Source organism: Chamaea fasciata, unplaced genomic scaffold (assembly GCF_029207755.1).
Source record: "Chamaea fasciata isolate MVZ Bird 193981 ecotype frontalis unplaced genomic scaffold, bChaFas1.0.hap1 SCAF_1, whole genome shotgun sequence".
NCBI classification, from domain to species: domain Eukaryota; kingdom Metazoa; phylum Chordata; class Aves; order Passeriformes; family Sylviidae; genus Chamaea; species Chamaea fasciata.
Window position 1 is genome coordinate 40722741 of NW_027094086.1, and position 18291 is coordinate 40741031.

At 37.2% G+C, this 18291-nt stretch overlaps 1 protein-coding gene across 1 annotated transcript in view; it reads left to right on the top strand.

Annotated features, from left to right (window-relative positions):
- ST18 (ST18 C2H2C-type zinc finger transcription factor) overlaps window positions 1-18291 on the top strand; it is a 168594-nt gene that overhangs the window by 130846 nt on the left and 19457 nt on the right. The window contains exons 11-14 of the mRNA XM_066183414.1: window positions 500-705; window positions 3875-4086; window positions 12683-12928; window positions 17436-17602. Coding sequence (XP_066039511.1) covers window positions 500-705; window positions 3875-4086; window positions 12683-12928; window positions 17436-17602 — 831 coding nt within the window. The remainder of the gene's footprint in view (window positions 1-499; window positions 706-3874; window positions 4087-12682; window positions 12929-17435; window positions 17603-18291) is intronic.

Below are 18291 nucleotides of genomic sequence, written 5' to 3' on the forward strand. Positions count from 1 at the left end.
CGACAAGTAGTTACTAAACACTAACTAAATGGAATGACACACCATAAATCATTCATTCCTCTCAAATAGCACAAGCAATTATTTCAGATCATCTTGTATTATATTTATACCATACTCATTCACAGTAAAGTGAGAACAATACTGATCCAAAAAACCTGAAAGCTGGAAAAAATCCAGACAAATTTTTAGAACTAAAGGAAGTGACAACCTAGCAGTAAGTCAGTAACTTCCTTGTAAGTAGCCCAAACTACGATTAAAAAATACTGCATTTTTTTAATGTCCTCATCGTTTAGTTTGTGAAGTAGTCAAAGTACTTTTTGACTACTAGTCAGCCACCATGTTTGCATTGTTTATTTTTTATATACACCCACCAGTATGTTTTGCATGCGGTAATAGCACACTTTTGGATTATGAGATGCAGTCTAATCCTATTTTTCAAGACAAGGGTATTTAAAGACATTCTCGTCTGTCTCCTTCATTCTTTTCCTCCCCTCTGCAGGACAAATTTAGCAAAGCAGCCTGATGTATCTCAGTACAGTTACAGAACTTCACAGCCAGTCACTTCTTCCAGAGGCACCCTGGTGAAAGAACAGGAGAAGTTTGGGAAAGTCCCATTTGATTATGCCAGTTTTGATGCACAAGTCTTCGGCAAACGCACAACAGCACCTGTGTCACAAGGTCAAAAAACACCTCAGTTTCTTGAATGTAAGCTCAAAATTCAATTTTCTCTTGAAAAAGATGCAAAATGTCAATTAATTTTTTCATCTTTGCCAGTTCTGCTTTCAAACTTCTAGAATTCTAAAAAGGTCTGTACAAACCATCTCTAATCACTTATGTTTAGAATGTTAAATAGAATCACTAATTTGTGGAATATATAATTTTAAAACACTAAATATCATCACTATAAAGATTACTTTTTTGATTCTTCTTTTAAAAGGAGATATCCATGGAAAAGAGGAGTTAAAAGGAATGCTTTATGTTTTACCCATTACCTTCTTCCTTGACTAAATTGTGATATCTTTATGGGCTAGATGAGAAGTCCCATGGAATGTGTCTGCACAAGATGTAATTAATTGTAGTATAAAGAAATCTAAGTTAGGTTTCAAAGGTACTTCTGATACCATTTAGGTGAATCGTACAGGTATGATTCCTCCCAGATGAGCATGTGCCCCAGCTCCATTAATTCCAGGTCTGGGCTGAATTTGTTTTGGTACCTCATGTTTCTGTACTAAATCATATTTGTAGTGCAGTGATATCCAGTGTATCAAATTGTTATCAAGATTCCTCTGCTTGCATCATTTACAGATTTTCTGAGGTACTGCTCTGCACAAATGAGATACCACACTGATGCTTTATTGCAGATGTTCTTCAGAATCTGCATGGGAAACACCAGCAAGGCTCTGCCATTGTATTGACCATTATAGACTATTCTTTAGTTTCAAGAAACAAATAATTCTGTTGCCATGAGGGAAATGGAAATGTTTCATTCTTCCAAAATTGGGTTCAGAAGAAAATAGATCCAGAACAATGTGAAAAAGAAACTTTTTAGTTGGTTTGGGATTTTTTTGTTAATGACAAAAAGATTAGTAAAGGAAAATGAAATAGGAAAACAAATATTGTTTCACTTACTCCAACAAAGTAGAACATTCATAGTAAGGTGAACAGAAAAGCAAAAAATTTTGTTAATGAATAAATTAATATATAAGATAATTATACTGCACATCTAATATGATAAAATTTATATATTTATAAAATTTTGTATATTTTTTATATTTATTTTTTGCATGTGTCTAAGTACAGAAAAAGACACATATATGTTTGTAGGTATTTGGTTTTTTGTCTATGTATATAAATACTCTATTTAAAATTGCAAATGCAAAGTAGATATTTATCTGACCTGGAAAATAGGCTTGCTTAAATGAAAGCAAATACATGCATTGCCAGCTTCTTGGGTGGCAGATTTTCCAATTTTGTTTGTAAAATTGAATATTGTCTATTAGCTGTCTCTTTGTACAGATGTATGTCTATTTCACAGGTTCATTTCAAGGAAAAAATGATTGAAATGTTTTTATACAAATGAAAATACATATATATGCAATTTATGTATGAAGTATACCCGAGCTGAAGTTTGCAGCCCCTTGTTCTTGCAAAGGTTGCAATGTGCAGCTATTATTTTAATGGAAAGGTGAAAGTAAAAGAGCTGGTGAGTGATTTAACTATTCAGGTATACAAAAGTTGGCAATAAGAAGCTGATGATATAGTGATGAGTTCAGAGTCCTATGTAAATATGTAGCCAGACAAAAGCCCATCATTAGTCCTCTGTGGATGCTGCACTTGTAAACTTGATTTTTTTTTTTAACAAAACATACGCCCTTTATAACCTGGGATATTTTTTCTATTGGTTGGTTAGTTGTTTGTTTGTTTGTTTTTCTTTTAGGATAGGTAATGAAAAATACACCTTTTGGTCTTTAAACTCAATTTAAATTTCATTGTAGTAACTGTTAAAAATTAAGACTGTCTTGTTTGTGCTGTGCTTACAGCAGGGTAGATAAATCCTTTTTAAATTTTCACTAGAGAAAGGGAGGACTGAATCATGAGGCTTTCATGTATTGCTCTACTGAGATGCCTCTAGTGCTTAGAGAAATGGAATGTAGCATTCAGCTACAGTCAAAGCACATAAACAAGCATTTCTTTCAGAGCATCTCAAGTTTGAGGGAAGATGAGTCCTCCTATGCCTTGTGTAGATCTTAGCATTAAAAAGCACTCAGCCAAAGCCCTACATCCAAAGGGATCCAGAGCCTTGGGGCTCAGATCTTTAGGGAACAAGCAGATGGCCATACGCAGAAATGTTCTTGATGTATCTGGGTGTAGGCTGAGAAATTGGATTTTGCTTAGTTTATCTTTGTAGGACACTGTGAGGGCTGCAGACAAAAGAAGTGATTATTGTTTCTTTAGAGCTGAAATCATGGTGCTGTGTTTTCCCTGCAACAGTTTATGCCATCTCAAGCTCCAAAATCCAGAAGAGAGAGCAGAGTTCTCTCTAATTGTTTTAGAGTAAATGCTGCTGATGAAGAAGAAAACAAAGAACCGCACACACCACTTTTGTCTGTGAAAGTGCTTTTCTGTTCACCTGTTAATATTGAATTTTCAACCAACCTCCCTGTGCCTAATAAATCTGTGTATTATTCCAAATATAGCAAACAAAAGACTGCAAACTAGGATCATATGTCTGTTCATTAGTTTTTTAATTGATTAAAGGATAGACTTAAATTTCTAAATATTTCCATTAAATCAGTACTGAATGTTCCTTACAGGTAATGTTTTTATCTGATTTCTCTGCTTCATTCAAGAGCCTGGATTCATGCTCCTTAGTCACATAAGCAAAGCTATTTAAATAACAGACTTATTCATCTAAGTAGAGTAAGCAGTGTTGTTTTAGCTAAGACTGGACAAGTCACTGTTGGTTTTTTTTTTTTTTTTGCACAATAGAGCTCCAAGAGGAAGCCTTTATAAGAATATATTTACAATTGCATTTGTCCACTGGAGTGGTCAAATCATGATGGATACCACACTAATGCTTGCTCAGTCTTTCCTTGGACATCACTGTTTTTAAAGCCTGAGTTAAGGATAAGTAAAATATGAGTAATAATCTCAGAAGGTTTGTTGACAGATGTGTATTTATCAAGGAAAAATTAAATTGTTATGTTTCCGAAACCATTTTTACTGTAAATCCTTACTGGCAATAGCAAATGGATTGTTTTAAATGTAATCTTTGAATATTTTTCCACGTGTGAAATTGTAGTCTGAGAAGCAAAACTATTTAACGGGAAAAAATTTCATACATGCGATTGCTAATCAAATCTCTCTTCAACAGCAAAGCATTTTTCAAATCCAGTGAAATTTTCTAATCGACTGCCTAGTGCTAGCGCCCACACACAGAGCCCTTGCCATGCCAACTCTTATAGCTACGGTCAATGTAGTGAAGACACCCACATAGCAGCAGCTGCTGCTATCCTGAACCTTTCCACCCGCTGCAGGGAAGCAGCAGAGATCCTCTCCAACAAACCACAGAGTCTGTCTGCCAAGGTAGGGTAGTCCAAGAACCTGGAGGGTGTGCTAGCTACTGAACTGTGCGAATAAACTGTCTTTCATGTTAGTGACTGCATTAAATCCCCCAAAAGGAGGCTTCTGTTTGCATGCTCTTTTGAAGAGAGGCAGAGAAAAAAAAAAAACAGTAATGCGGTGACCAGTTCTGATAAAACTAAATAAATAGCAGGAATTATGTTGTTAATTCTTTTCATAATTGAGCCCTAATTACAAGGGGGGAGTTTTCTGAGTGGAAAAAAGAAAGAGGTTATTTGAAATCCAACAACAATCTGTGGTGGATAATGAGTAAGATCTGTTTTAAGAGGGAATTTTTCTCCCTCTGAAGCATGCCATTAGGGATCATTTTGGAGACTGATTTAAATATATATACATCAATATATATCATATGATTAATCAAAGGGATATTTTGCTAGCAATGGAACCAAACTACCTATGGAGTCTGTTGTGTTTGGAGCTCCTAACAGTTTGGCAAGGTGGAGAGGGGGGAATAACAACTGACTTTGGTAAAATTCCCCTTTCTGCTGGCAAGAGTGGAGAATCAGGCCCACTGCGTTTGGAGATAGATAATTTGGGCAAGTCTGTCATAATGGAAAGCTGCCTAATTTTGTAGATGTTTGTGTGGCTTTCGTGTTTTGGTTTCTGCTCTGCGTTTCCTCACAGATCTTTATGATTTACAAATGGTGCTGTGTGAGCTATGAGCCTTATTTTCTGTGCGATTACATGGTATTATAATGCTGATGAAAATAGACAAGATTTTCTTCTGATGACAGTGGTATGGGAGCACTATTGTTTATTATTTGCATTAAAGTCACACATGTTCCACTGCAATGAAACTTGAAAGCTCTTTGTAGATGATAGGGAGTCATTACAAGAACTTAAGGAGAAATCATTGGGCAGTGCAAAGAGGTACATTTGTCAAAACACAGCATAGCAGGTGGGCTTCTGCTGTGGTCTCTGTTTCATGATGTTTGCACCAAAAGACCGATGACCTGTTTTTCTGCAAGTCAGTGTCACTCTACCTTATCTCTCCATTACCTGAGCCTCTCAAGGCTCAGTCCGTCTAGATGTGTCTTCCACAGCTATTGATCTACATTTTGGTTGAGAGTTTATTCACCATTGCTAGGAAGTTAGCTATTCTTTTTAGAGTGGAACCATTAATTTTGCCACCAGCATAAGACGTTGTTAGGCATTCTGAGCCTTGTACCTCTGCAGAGTGGTATCCCCTACTTTGCTGCTTTTGATTTCTACTTGTGTGTGAAGCTTTGAACATTAAAATCGATGTTGGGATATGCCACAGGATCATTTTAGGGGATGTCCACATTATCTGTGGGACAGATAATGTAACTCATTATCTGTTTCAAAGGCTGCTCATAGAACCTTTCCTAATGACAGATCCATCCTTGATATCTGCTGCAGAAACCTCCTTCCATCAGTCTTTAATAGAAACTTCTTCTAGTAGGGAAATGGAAACTGATGCCAATGGTTGGATTAAATTGCTGCAGCAGCCTTTGGCTGACCTCAGCAATAGACCTTTGTTGCCAGAGAAGAGCAGTAAAGGGACCAGGCATAACCCAAAGACTTTCTCCTGTGTACCTGCTTCACAGTTGCCAAATCATGGGGAAGGATTGAATGGAACTGAACATAACAGTAATGATACAGAGGGGCACTTGGGGCACATAGCTTACTCCTTTTTCACAGCCAGGAATCCAGTCTAAAAGAAAATCACCTGCCTACCTTGCTATCTGCCTGCCTCCACTTTTGCCAGACTTTCTGGAGGGCATGCTGCTATACAAAACATCTGACAGAAGAATCAGAATTAGCTTCTGGCCAAAACACAGGCAAGTAAGCCCTGAAAAGATTTGGTGTCCAAAAGTACACAAAACATATATTTGTTTGGTTCTGGACATTTATTACTTTGATCATACATGATTCAAACCAAAAATTTGTGGAATTAGGTTGCCAGATTCTTTTCAATGAAGACACTTTCTAATTTTAATATATGAAACAATAAAATACCATTTATCAGTTTTTCTGAATTGTTTTGTGGCTGGTAGTGGCCACAAATGTAAATGTTTAATTGCTAGAATATCTTATAAATGTTTAGATAATTTAAAAAAACCCTCTTGAGATTTTATCTGTATTTGAACTCAAATAATGCCATGCATTACTACAGACTTAATCAGTTCCTTTTTCTACTCAACAGCACACACAGGTTTGAAATTCAACAGGTTTGAAAATAACTGTGTGGAGTGGCTATGTTCAGAGCTCCACAGTTTCAAGCATCTTAGCCCTTCCCCTTGAGACACCCTTTTGCTCCTTTTTCCAAGAAAACCTGATTAGCATGGTCCATAGTTCAGCAGATCAAAGCTCCTGACTTGCAAAGGTGTTTGAGCATCAGGCAGCCCACAATCCAATCCTCGGTCCTTTGCAGATAGGAGGCTGTGTGATGGTAGAACAAGGATATGAGAGACTGCAGAAGACTTCCCAGGATTGCTGAAAATACTTTGCCAGTAGCACAATTGTCAGAGATGTAAAAATAGTGTGCTTCTAAGTTTTAAAAGCAGAACTTAAAGTTCAAATATTTCAAGTCAAGTAAGTCAAGTATTTTCAAGTAAGTATTTTCAAGAATTTTCTTGTATTTGCTCAAGGCATGAATATGTTGCCTTGCTTGAACAAGTGGGGAAAACAAATGCTTTTCAGAAGAAGTGTTCCCAAGTACCTTTTTTAAAATTTTTATTTCTTTTATTTACTTTTATTTTTACTCCTAACTTTTATTTTTTGACCCCCAAAGCATTGTTTCTCTCCTAAAAAGAGTTGGATGGTTTACCCTGAATATTCACCACTTTTCTGTATATATAGATAACATTTAAATGAAAATTTAAATGTATTTTATAACATAGTTCCAAATTGCAATAATTTACTGGATATTCAAATATGTATATTTCATTCTCTACATATCAGTTCAAAAGGGAGAGTCTGAGACAATAAAAGAGAAAGCGAAGCATAGCAAGGATTGAGAAGTCATTTTACACATTAACAGTACCACTGGTGAGAAAAACTTCCAGAGACGTTATGTTCAAGGTGATCTGACAAATATACCAGGTTTAAAAATAATAATTTAAAAATTAAGCCATTAAAATAATACATTTATTCTGACATGAGCAGGAAAATTAATCTTAAACCTTCTTTATGAATTATGTATCAGTTGCATACAAAATAGTAAGACCATGAGACACCTTAATGATATAGTTTTCATAACAATTAATACCACATTAATGTTGCACTGTCTGAGCCATTCAGACTGGGACTGCAGTAAACTTTTCCACTGAATAGAATCCCAACCAGGCAATTCTCATGCAGCCAGTACCCCAAGCCAGTCTCCTGGTTGTGTTTGATTTTGCAGTTATGTAGCTGCACTCAGCTCCCACTGAAGTCAGCAGAAGGGTTCCCCTAGGAGGCTTAGCCTGCAGTTTCTAGCTCTGTGTAAGAATCCACATCATCATAACTTCCAGGGATGTCCCCTGTTTACAACCCTCACCACACACATCTCAGTGAGGTAGCTGCAAGCAATAGTTTATCTGTATCCTCATCACTACTGCTTGCCAAACATTTTGTTGACTGTTTTGGTGTTTTTCCCACCTGTTTAGACAAAATGACATATGCACACTATGCTCTGAAAGAAAACAACAACAAAAATATAAAAAAGAAATCACACTTGCTGAAATGTTTAAAGTTTAAATTATGGTTTTGAACAAAATTGTGTCATCTCTCCATTCTTGGATATTGATGATGGTGAAAATTGCATCAATTATTTAAAAAATGTAGTTAGCACTCAGCATGTTTGTCAGGCAGTACTTTACTCCAAATACCTTAAAGCCTAAATACAGAATGAAAAATCATCCAAGAGTATCACTAGGTACCATCCTGTAATCCTGCTGTGCATATTGCTCTTTAAGTACCTTCTTGGGTAGCTTTTTTTAATTTGTGAACTGCTCTGGGCTTAAACTGTGACTCCATTTTTGTCTCAGATGTTTTTGGGCTGTTAAAAGTTTTCTCATGTTGACCCAAATGAATATTTTAATTTTCTGCAGAAATACTCAATTGCTTAAATTTAAGTGTGAAGAATTGAGGACCAGGTGCATGTGTTTCTATTGGCTGGGAATAGAAAAGATTGTACTCTTTTGGATGGACTTGTACTAAGAATATTATTCATGCACACAGCAAGGCATGAGTTTCATTTACTCCCAGTACCAGAACTTAAGAGCTCTTCTGAGCTTTCCAAACCAGACTGAACTGCTAGGGGGAATGCAAAATCACCAATCATGTTGTTTCTTTGGGCTTCCTTAGCATTAAGTTCCATGGCTGATGACAACCAAAGAATACATGAATTCTCTTGTATTTCATGACACAATCTCCCTTATCTCACAGGTTTGAAATAACATCCATGCAGACACAATAATTTACTCTTTCTGATCCAGCTGAGATAGCTTAACTTGTAACCATTACCGGAGACACACTGGAGAGTGTTAAATGTTATGAGCGATCAGATGCACCAAAAACATACAAAAAAATGCAGGAGAAATTTGACACAAAAAACTAGCACCTTTTATTGTCCTAGCTGTTGTGATTAAGTTCTTAGGACAGGACCTAATTAAGTACTAAAAAAATATTTCCTAATATTTATGTCATAAGATAAAAAACGCTGAAAAAGATTCACTTTATTGTACAAAGCAGTTGGAGAGTATACAGACCTTTTTTTTTTTTTGGTTTTGGTTTACATATTTATATTAGTCTTCACTTTTGGTAATAAAGTACTATTTGCACTTTATCTTTTCACTGAATAGCTACTGGAATAAAGAAAATGTGCTCCAATCATTTTTCTTTCATTTTTTATTCTGGAATCCTTTTACCAGCTGCTTGTAAAAAGTGAGGTGGGGGGATTAGACTGTCAAGGATGAGGTAATGTGTAAGAAGTTACCCAAATTTAATTGCTGTGTGTATCCTATCAGGCTCACTGATTTCTCTTCATTGCTTCAGTGGATATTTTCCTGGTTTACACTAGTGTAAATATAAATGTGAGTAAAATCAAAATCAGGCTGCAAAGATTTAAATAGCTTAAAACAAACATAAATTAGAAAATAAAAAGATACATTTTAATCATTGTTTACAGTTTTAAGGAATAATCAGAACACGTTACATTGTTTTATTAGCTGTATTTTAAATATGTCATGATAAATGGATAAATATAGGCCTTTTCACACATGCACTAGAGTCAACAGTAATATCTTGCCTTCAGTGAGGAGAACACAGCCTTTACAAGCCTGAGATAAGCTTAGCAAGTGCCATTTTCTGTCAGCATGTCAGGGCACTGCTTTAGCATTTTTTCCTATTTGTCATTTTTGTCTTTTTAGTTCCATTTAAAAATTAATGTAAAAATAAATGTGGTAAAGCAAGCAAAGGAGACATATTGAGAGGAGGGTGGGATCAGAGTAGGAATGTAAACTGGAGCAGTAACTCTGACTTCCCTCTTTTTGCTCTGCCATTTGGAGTTTGCTAGGAAGGCACCAAAGCAATAGCTCTTTTATACCATTCTGAGTAAAAAGCCATGCTGTAAAAGTGTGACCAGTCCTGCAATGGGCAAAGAGGGATATTTTTCCCATGACTTTATTTAATTGTTGTGTGCATCTGTGAGCTCACTTAAACCCCATCTGCACACTACTTCACAAACACAACCCAGCCTTCCCTGATCAGAATTAGGTATGTGTTGGACAACCCAACTTCTACATGAATTTCAGGCAAGTGTTGAGAAAGCTGTAAACATCCATGTTTGTAAATGTTCTGCTTATCAGTCAGAGCTCCTTGTGGAGGCTATTGGTATCTTTTTCTCAGAGAAAATGATTTTCTGATATTATTCTATGTCAAGTTGCATTGAGAAGGGGGCCTTGATTGTTTTTGGTCCTTTTTGTTGTTGCTGTTGCCTTCTCAGTAGTTGATATTGTGTCAGTGACAGAGAATCTGCACTATTTATGGGTTTTGCACTATAAAACTACCGCAGCCCAGTCACATGGCTTCCTTTCCTAAGCCATCTGTCACAGAGGTCTGGAATTTTATGTGAATGTTGGTTGTGCAGACTTAACCCAAGTTTTTTTTATTATGAAAAATGTCAGCAACTACAATATTTAGCATTTTACTTTACATTGGTCATTAAACTTGATTACTGTAGCTCTGTTTCATTGCTATAGTTACATATCAACTATGAAGCCAAAAAACACTGGGGCAATCATGACAGAGCTATACTGTCAGATCCTGGAGTGTGTGCTTGGCACTGATATAGTTAATATCTTGGATTTTTGTAACTAAGGTTTATTAATGCTGGTATAAAAATGTATTTGATATTATACAGATGGCATAAGATGTTGTGGTTACTAAGTTATTATCCAGGATAAGCTGCACTGTCAAATTCAGGGCTTAAAACTATCACAGGAGATTAAACTATTTACTAAAAAGGGGCAGAAAGATATAACCAAAGCGTCTTAGTATGAACATATTAGAAGTGTATTTACTTCCCATAAATATAATAAAACATCTCTCTCTTTAAGCTGTATGATTGAAAATGTGAACTTGGCTATGTGGGAGAAGCAAACATAAGAGGTGCCTGAGTTTCTGAACCAGGGACAAGCAGATGGCTTGGTGCTGCTTTGGTCTAGGTGGGCATCTGTGTCAGGCTCATGGATGCAAAAGGGAGTCATGTTGGCTGAGTGAAGAGAGATTGTTGGGCCTTAAATTGTCGTCTACCACCAGTCTTTTCCTTCTGATTCAGAAGATTTAATCAATCACATTTTACCTTTAAGTGAGTCATCACTGGCAGTGGTAGAAGGCAAGGCTGCATGAAGGAAGTTTGCCTCCTCAGTCCAGCCAGCGTGGCCATGTCACACTTTCAGCACAGGGGAGAACGCTCTGTTTCACCACAACTCTTAAGATGCTCAGGCAAGGACAGGTTTCACTGCTCTATCTTTACCAATTGAATGGTTGACTAATCATGCCCCAGCAATATTTAATGGGCAGAAAAAGAAAGGGACTTCTTCTGCCAATGTCTTTCGGAGGAAGAGGTATAAGAAAGACAGACAGACTTGCCTCCTGGACATACCTGACTCTTTTCTATTTACAACACAACATCTAGGTGATTCACTTACACTATGAGTTTCCTATTACATTACTCAAGGTAGGAAATCTTGGATTATACAACTGTCTCCCACAGTTACACAGCACCAAACACATCTACCCCAAATTCCCAAGTGTTTTCCAAGTTTTGTGGTGAGGCAAATTAAAAACAGCAGTGATGACAATAAAAGGAAGACAATGAGCAGTGTTAATTTCAGTATTCTATGTGTAGATCTCTGACATCCCTATTTGTCTCCATAGTTTTTGAATGTTTTCCAGCTTATTCAGGAAAACACTGAACTAGACTACTGAGTAGTCCTGCAGAAGCCACAATTCATCTTTTCCCCTACTTGCCTTCAGTAAATGTTGGCAATAGCAAGGACTGGTCTTATATTCATCCCTTTATAAAACATATGTCAATATGCAGTGTAGCATTTTAAGCATGAGGGCAATTTTTTTGTTGCTTACAATACTAAGATGCACTTTCAGCAACTTTTTATCATTGCAAGAAGAGGAGTTTGTCCTCTTTTTCTGTGATCAAACAGTAGAAGGCAGAATAGTGACCTTTCCTCCCTTTGTTCCTGTACAGTCAAGCAGCATTTGTTCTTGTACAGCCAAGCATGCCCCTCATGAGCAGGAGAACTTTTCCCAAACTGGAAAGAGAGGTTGGGTATCTCCCCAAACTGCACACACCTCTACAATTAGAGGCTGGTCTTTGCTGTGCTCCCCAGGAAGCAAAGGGTTTGTTAACTTAGGCAGAATGTCTGCATTAGGGAGAACCTCATCAAGATCCTCCTGTACCTATCAGCCTAGTAGTCTCAGTGCAGACCTGTGCCTTAGTGACCTAGTCAAATTATAATAAAGGCAGTATGTTATTTCAAGTGCTGTAGAAAGCCCTAGGAAAATTTCTCCTGCTGTGCTACTTTTAGATGTATTTCTTTCCCCCTGCTTCCCCCCCTCCATGATGCAGATGTTGTAATGTTTCCAGGACGTGGGGGGAAGGGAGAATATGTAATAGTAATGCTGTTGATGACCTAAACAATGCATTAATGCTTTTAACTGTGAATTGGGGTCATAGTTCTCTGTAACAGTGAAAAGATCAAGAAGATTTAAAGCTAAACTTTTTTTAAATAAAACTAGATTTAGGGTGTATAGGTTATGGTTTAGTGGCATCTTATTTAAATTCTACTTACTATGTTTAAGCTGAGATGCAGGGATACCATTACTGAAGCTACTCTTAAGTCTGCCTAAGAGTTGGACATTAACTGACATAAATCGAAAAGCTGGGTTTAGATTCAGATAAATTTAAATAAAAGCGTGCATTTATATTTATCCTTTAAAAGCACCACATGGTTATTTTACAGCCTTACCATGTCCATATCTAAACATGTCTCTGTTTCCTGTTGCATGTCAGGGAGCTGAGATAGAAGTGGATGAAAATGGCACACTGGATTTGAGCATGAAAAAGAATCGAAGCCAAGACAAAGTTATGCCTCTCACTTCCTCCAGCACAGCACTTCCCACTCCTTCTTCTTCTCCTTTCAAAGCAAGCAGCATCCTGGTAAATGCAGCCTTCTACCAGGCACTTTGTGAACAGGAAGGCTGGGATACACCAATCAACTACAGCAAGACCCATGGCAGGAAAGAAGAAGAAAAAGAGGTATTTTTTCAGTTTCTGAGTGACTTTTTCCCTTGCATGAGAGACCATATGATAGTCTTTAGGACCATCTAGTACAGTTTAAAGGGAATCACTTCCAATAGGCAGAGGTTTGTGAACATTGATCTGGTTTTAATGGTCTCATGGATGGGATATAAAAACCCCCTTACTCTGAAAAATCTTGCTTTCAGGGCCTACTTGTTAATGTCTGTAAGGTAAGGGAAACAAAGGTATCCATCATTAGAGTCTGCTTTTAAAATTTTGTTCTAATGGCTCAGTTCTGTAACACAGACACCCAAATGGACTAGCAATCACCAGAGGGAAAAAAAAAAACAAACCCAAACAAATAAAATCAAAACAAGACAGTTCTTTCATGCTGAAACAAAAGACAATTTTTCCATAACAACTCTTCAAACTTCTATATAACTTGCTATTTAGGCATTCAAACTAATGCTTAAACATTGACTGTAATATTCTTTCACTGGAAAAGTTTTTATTTTACATACTGCAAGAAATTTCTGCCTCTGAGTCTTAGCTCTCCAACTTGCAACTTACGGCATCAGTCTTCTAGAGTGTCACTTCCAAATCAATAATTCTCTCGATTTTGGTTGTTTCTGTTCTGCTCTTTCATGTCTGTTTACCCTGTCTTGAAAACAAGGCATAGTCTATTATGACCTTTCTTTCTTATTCTTCTACTTTGCTGGGACATTCAATTTTTTTTCTCTTGAGCCTGACTTTAAGGATTTGGACTGCTTTCATTTTTCTTAAATCAGGAAGGGACCACAAGCTCTTTAAAAGGGTGATTAGATAAAGGCCTATGTTACAACTTTCAGAAACAAACTAGAAGGTGTCCTGGTTGGAAGGTTTTATACTACTCCTTGTTTGGTTTTACAAATCTAATAATAGAATTTGATCATTATATTAATATGAAATTATCTTTTGTTCCAATATCAAATCTGACACTTCGAGAAGACATAGATGGGGTAAAGCTATTTACAATTGAGGTTAGGGGACTCAGGCCTTCAATTAAAAAAAACACCTAGAATTAAAGGATAATTCAGTGATTATTCAGTAATTTCATGAAGAAAAAAAATCTATCAGCACTGGGTAGTGGGTTGTAATGTGTCCACTGTAAAAACTTGCATTTCTAGGAGGCTGGGTTGTCTCGTAGCCTTTGCAGTCTCCTCTTTGGGGCTAATTATGGTCTTTATCTCACCAATGACAGAACAATACCTCTACCAGGGTTTTGGAGTGGGTTTGACATGAAGGAGGAGGCTGAGGGCTCAGGCCCTTCCCCATTCATGCTGAACAATGAGCAAGCACATCCAGCTTTGAGAGGACTGCCCTGCTGCTGGGATCAAGAGGTGTCACAGCATGGCAGAGGACCTGTTGTGTCACTCCGTCTCCCTGCTGCCATCACAGCTCAGAAAAAGAGCCAAGACAGGAGCACCTCCATATCCCCCCAGTCCATGCCTGGCTTTCACAAGGCTATAATGGGTGTCTGGATGTTTCCCTGTCCCTTTCTAGCACATGGAATTGGCGGCAACTAAACAACCCAATAGGATATAATGGTCCAATGCACCCACGCATTGGTGCCCCTTGCACTCAGTGCTCTGACACTGTGCATTTTGTCCCTAATTGAGGATCTGGCTCCAGATCTCTGCTGTTAGATTTTGCTGTCCCAGGGAGCCTTGATATGTCCAGTGATGTCAGGGCCAGAGGCTCTGTTTTCAAAATCAAAGACTGGCAGTTATCCTTATGCAAAGAAAATAACTGATTATATCTATTTCTAATTCATTGTTATCTGGTTCATATGCACAACAGTTGCTTAATTTTGGTGGTAATTTCCAGAAAATATTGTCTCTCTCTCTCTCAGCAAAATAGCCTGTCCAGATGCCCCCTTAAAAAAAAAAAAAAAAAACCAACTGAATTTGGAAAAAGCTCAAAATCTCTCCAAAAGGAAAGCGCTGAGAAATAACTAGAGCTGTCAGTTAGTTCAACTGTCAGTTCTCCAAAGATTTCAGGGCTTAAAAATGTTAAAAGTGCCAGATGCTATTATCTGTTATTCATGTTACCATTATGTTCTGGTCTTTGCTGAAATCAATATAAACTTCCATCTGTACATTAATGGAGTATCATTGCTTGCTTTCTTTCAGTAGTGTGCATGCATGAATACACACATGCTCTTTGCAGGAAATAGCAGTGCTTGGACCAATTGGGCTGGTTCCGATTTTTCTTTTAGTCTGAAATTCTTTAGATTTTAATAGCATTTAACTATAAATCCATTCAAATGGAAAAGAAAAATTATACATACAGTTGGGCTTGACTAGCTGTGATGATCATCACCCAACATACCAGAAAGAGAGAAGTGCTAAAGGTGTTTTCCAAAAGGATTATCTCTCCCCCTAAAGATAAACAGCTGGAGAAGAACACAAGCCAAGACATGATGCTCTACTTTTAGTCTTAAGTGCAGAGGATCAAAAAGTATTTGTTCTTTTTTTCTGACCTTCTGTGTTTCAAACAAATGCAACCCCTTTTGGGTCATCATATAGTGATGTAAGGTTCTAGAAAGGCAGAGTTTAAGTACTCCTTTGCCTTAATTTCCTTTGCACTGTCCTAATTTTGCAGCTTCTACATATATGAAGATTTTATGCTGCTTGAATAAACCAAGTGTCCCTCAAGGACCTAAGAAAATGCTGAAGAAGTCACCTGTTTTAATGGCTATATATCTCACTTACTCCTGGGGAACATACTAGGAAAAAACCTGTATAAAATTGTTGATGTTTCTGTACGTATGTGTTTGTATACCTTTAATTTTAAAAAATTACAAATCTTAATAGCTCAATTCAGGAAACTTACTGTTAAGATTGGAAAAAAAACCTTATTATTTAAAGATAGAAAATGAAAATACCATAATTCTAAATCCTCTAATATCAGTTATTCTGGTGGCTGTAGGTGTACTCCTGTCAGTCTTCACCATGAGATCTTGTTTTAATTAAATGACTAAGTGAAATGAAGCTGTAACCTCCAATACTGCAGCATTTTGTCAAGCTTTGGATATACTAAATTCTCCATCAGTCTGCTCTGTCCAACAGGTATCAGACAGTTACATGATGAATAACTCTCACATACTCTCTCTCTCTCTCACACACACTAACACACACAAAGTTTCTGGTCCATCACCAGAAAAAGATCGGGATATCTTTCACTTAAAATAAAGAACCCAAGTTACATATGTGAAAATATTAATATGTCCTACAGCACAAACAGTTATGGCTACTCTGGTGTGCTGCAGGTGCATCCTGAGGTGCACCCAGATCAGAATCACAGTGGCGTGCTAGAGGGTTCTTTTCAGCACCCCCTACTACAGGCTGTTCTCAGAAGTGGAAGAGGCTGATGTATGCCTGGTTTCAGGCATACAAGGAATCACTTCCCATAGGTAGTGATGCATGGATCACATGCAAGGATACATAGGATCCACGCAAGTCATGCTTTAAATTTTTAGGAACACACATCAGTTCAGTGGCGCAGATGTAGCCTGGCAGAGTTAGTTGTTAGGCAGGAAACTGATAAACCACCCTTCTTTAACATCTGTTAAATTAAGTGGAAAACATTTTACCTGTGTTTTTTGAAATTATTTTGACATCTGATTCCTTCCAGCTGGCAAAAAGGGGGTTGGCATTTTTTGTTGTTTCTTTGGGAAGCTTTTGATTTTTACAGTAACTTGTACCAGTGATGATCCCTGCTTGCACTTATGTGTTTGTAAGAAAGGTAGGTCAGAACTTGTGGACAGAAGTAGTCAGGAATTCAAACATCCATGGCAAAATCACCCCTATATGCCACTGGGAACAAGATTTAACCCAACTTTGGAAAAGTATCTTTGATATTTCTTGGATCTTGAACAGAGCTGACATCCATTTTTCGACTTTTGCATTTTAGCATTTTAGTTTCCATGTTTGAAAGACTTTCTATCATTTGTTATTTCTGTACTAACATTTTATCAAGACCTTCTGTAGTTGCTAATTTTCTCTCTTGCTCCTTATCTGAAGTTCTCCTTCAGAAATATAATTCCCCAAGCCTGAAATGTAAGAGGGTTCTTCTATTTATTTAAAATAATTAGTCATTTATTACTGTGAAAGAATGTTTAGTAAAGCTGAATATATGTACTTTTGCTTGCTATATTTGTAGCAGATTAAATTATTCCCAAACAAATTAACTCCACAAATGTGGTTGAAAAAATCACTAGTAATTGATACAACAATAATATTTCATCATTTCTATACGTATGTGAAGTGTGAGTTACAGTAGGCAGTAGGTAGCCAGTAGCAGAAAGCAGAAGAAAGTCATATTGAGGATCCAGCCTCCAAACAGGCAAGGATGAGCTGCCAGAATTGAGGACCATATGGAAGCTTTATCAGAAGAAACACCCCTGCAGAGCTTACAAGACTCAGGAGGCAGAAACTCCATTTTCAGTCCAGATTCGACTCAGCCCTGCACTCTGTGTTCACAGCTCTGCAGACAACCCTGCTCCTCTGTCCTGGCACATTTGTCAGCTGCACAAGCCCAGAGCATCCGTGGCACCAGCACTGTGAGTTTAGCAGAGGCTGGGACCTTCCTCTCTCAACCACAGGCAGCAGTTTCTGCTCCTACAGATGGTAATCTCTGGGAAACACCTGAGTATTGGAACAGAACCTCAAAACCAATATGAAGTCCAAGAAGGGAATAATAGAGGTCTGATAATTGATACTATAAGCTTTGGAGAATTCTCAAATGAAAAAATAAATACAGAGCATCCTTCCAAAAAGAGAATACTTATCTTCCATAAAGATAATAATATCTGAAGGCATTAAGTCTCCAAACAGTATAAACCAAGTTATTTTGAAGTGATCAAAGAAGATTTTTCAGAAAACAAAAATGTAATTTCCTTCCAGGACTCCAAGTTTCCAAAATGCCTTCCCAAGGGAGTGAATGCTCATGATTCATACCATCCACCAAACAGCATGGTAGCAGTGATGATTTTGATCTACAAATAGTAGAAATCAAGAACTACCCTTAGCGGCCTGCTATTAAGAAAGCTTCAAAGTTTTTTTGTTCCTTATCATTTTTTATTTTAACAAAAATTTGCTCTTTTAATAAGGTAACAGGACATTCCATTCCATAGACCTAAAAAGCTTTGCATTTACATTTGCATATGTAAATAACATTTTTTCAAATTTATGGTTGCAATTTTGTAATTTATGGTGCAATGGTCACCACTTCAAGTGTATTCAAAAGTCAGCAATGTACTTACACAGCAAATAAAAGAACATACCTGCCAAAGTCTTGTTTGACTCTACCAACAACCTCTTCTCTTCTCTTTTCTCTTC